The 4,840-nt window shown below is 41.7% G+C and overlaps 1 protein-coding gene across 1 annotated transcript in view; it reads right to left on the reverse strand.

The window, feature by feature from the left end:
• Window positions 1–1,207: 1,207 nt before the first annotated feature.
• The window catches only part of LOC123995685 (growth hormone-releasing hormone receptor-like), a 27,697-nt gene continuing 24,064 nt past the window's right edge, over window positions 1,208–4,840 (reverse strand). The window contains 1 exon segment of the mRNA XM_046299350.1: window positions 1,208–1,904. Within this exon segment, the coding sequence (XP_046155306.1) occupies window positions 1,803–1,904 (102 nt within the window). The 3' untranslated portion in view covers window positions 1,208–1,802.

The raw sequence follows: 4,840 nt of genomic DNA on the forward strand, positions 1-4,840 counted from the left end.
AGAGAGAGAGCTAAACACAGAGAGAGAGAAAGAGAGAGAGCTAAACACACAGAGAGAGAAAGAGAGAGAGCTAAACACAGAGAGAGAGAAAGAGAGAGAGCTAAACACAGAGAGAGAAAGAGAGAGAGCTAAACACAAAGAGAGAGAAAGAGAGAGAAAGAGAGAGAGCTAAACACACAGAGAGAGAAAGAGAGAGAGCTAAACACAAAGAGAAGGAGAGAGAGCAAAACAAAGAGAAAGAGAGAGAGCAAAACAGAGAAAGAGAGAGAGCAAAACAAAGAGAAAGAGAGAGAGCTAAACACACAGAGAGAAAGAGAGAGAGCTAAACACAAAGAGAAAGAGAGAGAACCTGGAGAAGAGTCCCCTAAGCAAGCTGGTCCTGGGGCTCTGTTCACAAATACAAACACACCCTACAGAGCCCCAGGACAACAGCACAATTAGACCCAACCAAATCATGAGAAAACAAAAAGATAATTACTTAACACATTGGAAAGAATTAACAAAAACAGAGCAAACTAGAATGCTATTTGGCCCTACACAGAGAGTACACAGCGGCAGAATACCTGACCACTGTGACTGACCCAAAATTAAGGAAAGCTTTGACTATGTACAGACTCAGTGAGCATAGCCTTGCTATTGAGAAAGGCTGTCGTAGGCAGACATGGCTCTCAAGAGAAGACAGGCTATGTGCTCACTGCCCACAAAATGAGGTGGAAACTGAGCTGCACTTCCTAACCTCCTGCCCAATGTATGACCATATTAGAGATACATATTTCCCCCAGATCACACAGATCCACAAAGAATTCGAAAACAAATCCAATTTTGAAAAACTCCCATATCTACTGGGTGAAATTCCACAGTGTGCCATCACAGCAGCAAGATTTGTGACCTGTTGCCACGAGAAAAGGGCAACCAGTGAAGAACAAACACCATTGTAAATACAACCCATATTTATGCTTATTTATTTTATCTTGTGTCCTTTAACTATTTGTACATTGTGTATATATATATATATATAATATGACATTTGTAATGTCTTTACTGTTTTGAAACTGTTGTATGTGTAATGTTTACTGTTAATTTTTGTTGTTTTTCACTTTATATATTCACTTTGTATGTTGTCTACCTCACTTGCTTTGGCAATGTTAACACATGTTTCCCATGCCAATAAAGCCCTTGAATTGAATTGAATTGAATTGAGAGAGCAAAACACACACAGAGGCACTGAAACATGGAGAGAAAGCTACAAGACAATATTTCCATAAAGCATGAAAAACAGGGACACGTTTGATGCATAAAACCCTCTATTTTCCAGTCTAAATGATTTTTGAACTTTGTTTTGTTAAAAAAAAACATCAACACTTTATTTGCTGTCCCAATACGAATTGGGATACAATCCTTGATGGTATAGTACCTCCGAGACTCTGTAACTCTCTGTAACTTAACCATAGATGATACTGAAGAGGAGAAAGAGCAGGAGGAGGAGGATGAGGAGGAGGAAGGGCATTTCACAGTGCTGCAACAGTTCATCTTGAGCTGGACACAATGGATGAACCCAGTGGTGGTCCCTTTAGCAATGAGATTGTGATGATGGAAAGAGAGGACATTGTATGCTTTAGGGACACAATGTACAGCACCCTCTCCTTCTAAAAATATAGAAGCAATGTGTGGAGGCCACAGGAATTAGAAGAAGAATATGACCGTTGTCCAATGGAAACTTCTGGTTTATTCCAACCCCGCCGAAAGACACACATATAGAGGTTGGAGAAAGGAGGAGGAGGAGGTGGATGAAGAATGTGGCCCTAGAAATGTGTGTCCATCTGACTTCCCTTGGCACCGGGCAGAACCACTCCGTTGCTGTTATCCTGCCACCTCAGCCACCTCATATGGATTTCCTTTTGGACCTGATACAAACAGATACACAGCCATAGAATTAGGAATTAGAATACTAGAATGGACGATGATGGGATAAAGGGCAACCATTTTGGTCAGGAGTTGGTCAAATATCATTTGCCAGTACTGTGATAAGATCATTGTGCAAAACAATGAATGTGAAGATTTTATCTGCACTGTATCTGTGTTAGCTATATTGCCAGACAGTTTTAGAGGAATGATTCCTTACATTTTTTCAAATTAACTGCCAATATGCCAACATTCCATTCAAAGTCAATCCACAGCTATACACTGGCTCCAAACAGTTGCTGATAGGACAGCCCAGTTGTAAATGCAACAAGTACTGATATTGTATCATATAACACCACTCACAGATTTCCAAGAAAACAGTATCTAAAACATTTATGGTCTGTTTACATATATTTTAGAGGCTATTTGTACAGAAAGTGTATAAAACCCATATAAACTGTATTTATAATTATACGACAGGTTGATTATAATTCCATTACACAATTTTGGATAAATTAAATGTCTTATTTTTATTTTCCTGCATGAGTAAAAGCAGGGAATGCATCACCTATGTCTCTACTGCCATTCAATCCAATTAGACTGGTTTGGAATTTCTTCTTGACCAAGATGGCTGCCATTTTCGCCCCATTATGGAACTTTATGACATATCCCCTCTAGTAATTTAATAGGATCTAAATACACACACACAAAGACCTCAGATTACATCACCACAGACATTGTAGGAGATACTTCAGATCACGACAGCCAGTTTTTAGTGTTGTTGAAAATGATTGGATGGATGAATAAATGAACGAATTAACAAACGAATGAAAGAAATTAATTGGAAAAAATGAATCACTTATTGACTATTGTGAGTTTCTATATACAGCAGCATTGAGTTGCATTGCTGAATTACACAAGCTAGTCATTAAGTGGTGCACATCTGAAAAAACCCAGCTGGGGTCAAATTAATTTATTTCTCAGCACTCTGTGTAAACTCAGTAGAGATTAATATTTTCCCGAAAATCTACCAAGTTTCAATACCGGGAATAATTCAAATTTATCTCTAGAGTCTCGGAAAATACCGCAAAAATCAGATGTGCCCCATCTACACCGTTTAAAACCAAGATGTGGTCACTATGGGTTCTCCCCAAATAAGAGTGGTGCTGCGCCACCTTGTTGGCTTGACTGCGCCACTATGTAAAGATTTCAGAGCAAATTAAACTGATAGAGCAACTATCATGCATTGCTAAATATATTTGATCACCAATGACATTGTTGTGAATTGCAAAACAGGCCTTTCATAGATTCATAGCGTTATCATGTTTCTCAATTAATTCAGCGCATTTCGACACAGAGCACACCCAGAGTATAGCATTTTCCAATCATACAACATTTGTAATGGCAGTCAAACCAAAGTTGCTAAGCTTTCTAGATAACCTCCTTTAACGAATGACAGAATATATCCTATATTTGGCAAAATCAAGTTGATGATTATACAGATGGCAGATCAGCTCATGAATAACGGGGGGGTGAAGAGTGTGGAAATGGTTTAAATATCAAGGTATCTTAACGGGGATCATCTCTACTGTTATACCGTTTGTTGATCACACATTCTCTCCCGAAGCTCTCATACGGGCAGCAGGTGGGTGGGTGCTAACATTTGTCCTATTTCACACATGTGCATGTATTATGAGACACCCTCGGAGAGTGGGTTCTCGGCCAGGGATCAAACATTATGTGTTTGTTCCACATCCCACTCCCCCTGAGACACCCTCGGAGAGTGGGTTCACGGCCAGGGATCAAACATTATGTGTTTGTTCCACATCCCACTCCCGCTGAGACACCCTCGGAGAGTGGGTTCACGGCCAGGGATCAAACATTATGTGTTTGTTCCACATCCCACTCCCCCTGAGACACCTTCCGGAGAGTGGGTTCACGGCCAGGGATCAAACATTATGTGTTTGTTCCACATCCCACTCCCCCTGAGACACCCTCGGAGAGTGGGTTCACGGCCAGGGATCAAACATTATGTGTTTGTTCCACATCCCACTCCCCCTGAGACACCCTCGGAGAGTGGGTTCACGGCCAGGGATCAAACATTATGTGTTTGTTCCACATCCCACTCCCCTGAGACACCCTCGGAGAGTGGGTTCACGGCCAGGGATCAAACATTATGTGTTTGTTCCACATCCCACTCCCCCTGAGACACCCTCGGAGAGTGGGTTCACGGCCAGGGATCAAACATTATGTGTTTGTTCCACATCCCACTCCCCCTGAGACACCCTCGGAGAGTGGGTTCACAGCCAGGGATCAAACATTATGTGTTTGTTCCACATCCCACTCCCCCTGAGACACCCTCGGAGAGTGGGTTCACGGCCAGGGATCAAACATTATTGACTGTGACCCTGGAGCAATGTTGCATATTTTTGTGGAATTGCATTGGTGCGACATTGGGGATGTTGTATTTATTTGGCAGGTCTTGTCATTCGATTTTTCAGGAAATGTGAAGAGTGTTCCAGAGACAACCCCGGGATCCATGGTAACCCATGTGAATAACCCCGGGATCCATGGTAACCCATGTTAATAACCCCGGGATCCATGGTAACCCATGTTAATAACCCCGGGATCCATGGTAACCCATGTTAATAACCCCGGGATCCATGGTAACCCATGTTAATAACCCCGGGATCCATGGTAACCCATGTTAATAACCCCGGCATCCATGGTAACCCATGTTAATAACCCTGGGATCCATGGTAACCCATGTTAATAACCCCGAATCTATGGTAACCCATGTTAATAACACCGTGATCCATGGTAACCCATGTTAACACCTAAAACACTTGTGTAAGTTGCTTTGGCTACAAGCATCTGCTCAATGGCTTATATTATATGATTAGCTTCTGATTTATATCAAAGCAACATTTAGAGAGCA

Source organism: Oncorhynchus gorbuscha, linkage group LG02, assembly GCF_021184085.1.
Source record: "Oncorhynchus gorbuscha isolate QuinsamMale2020 ecotype Even-year linkage group LG02, OgorEven_v1.0, whole genome shotgun sequence".
In the NCBI taxonomy this organism is placed as follows: Eukaryota; Metazoa; Chordata; class Actinopteri; order Salmoniformes; family Salmonidae; genus Oncorhynchus; species Oncorhynchus gorbuscha.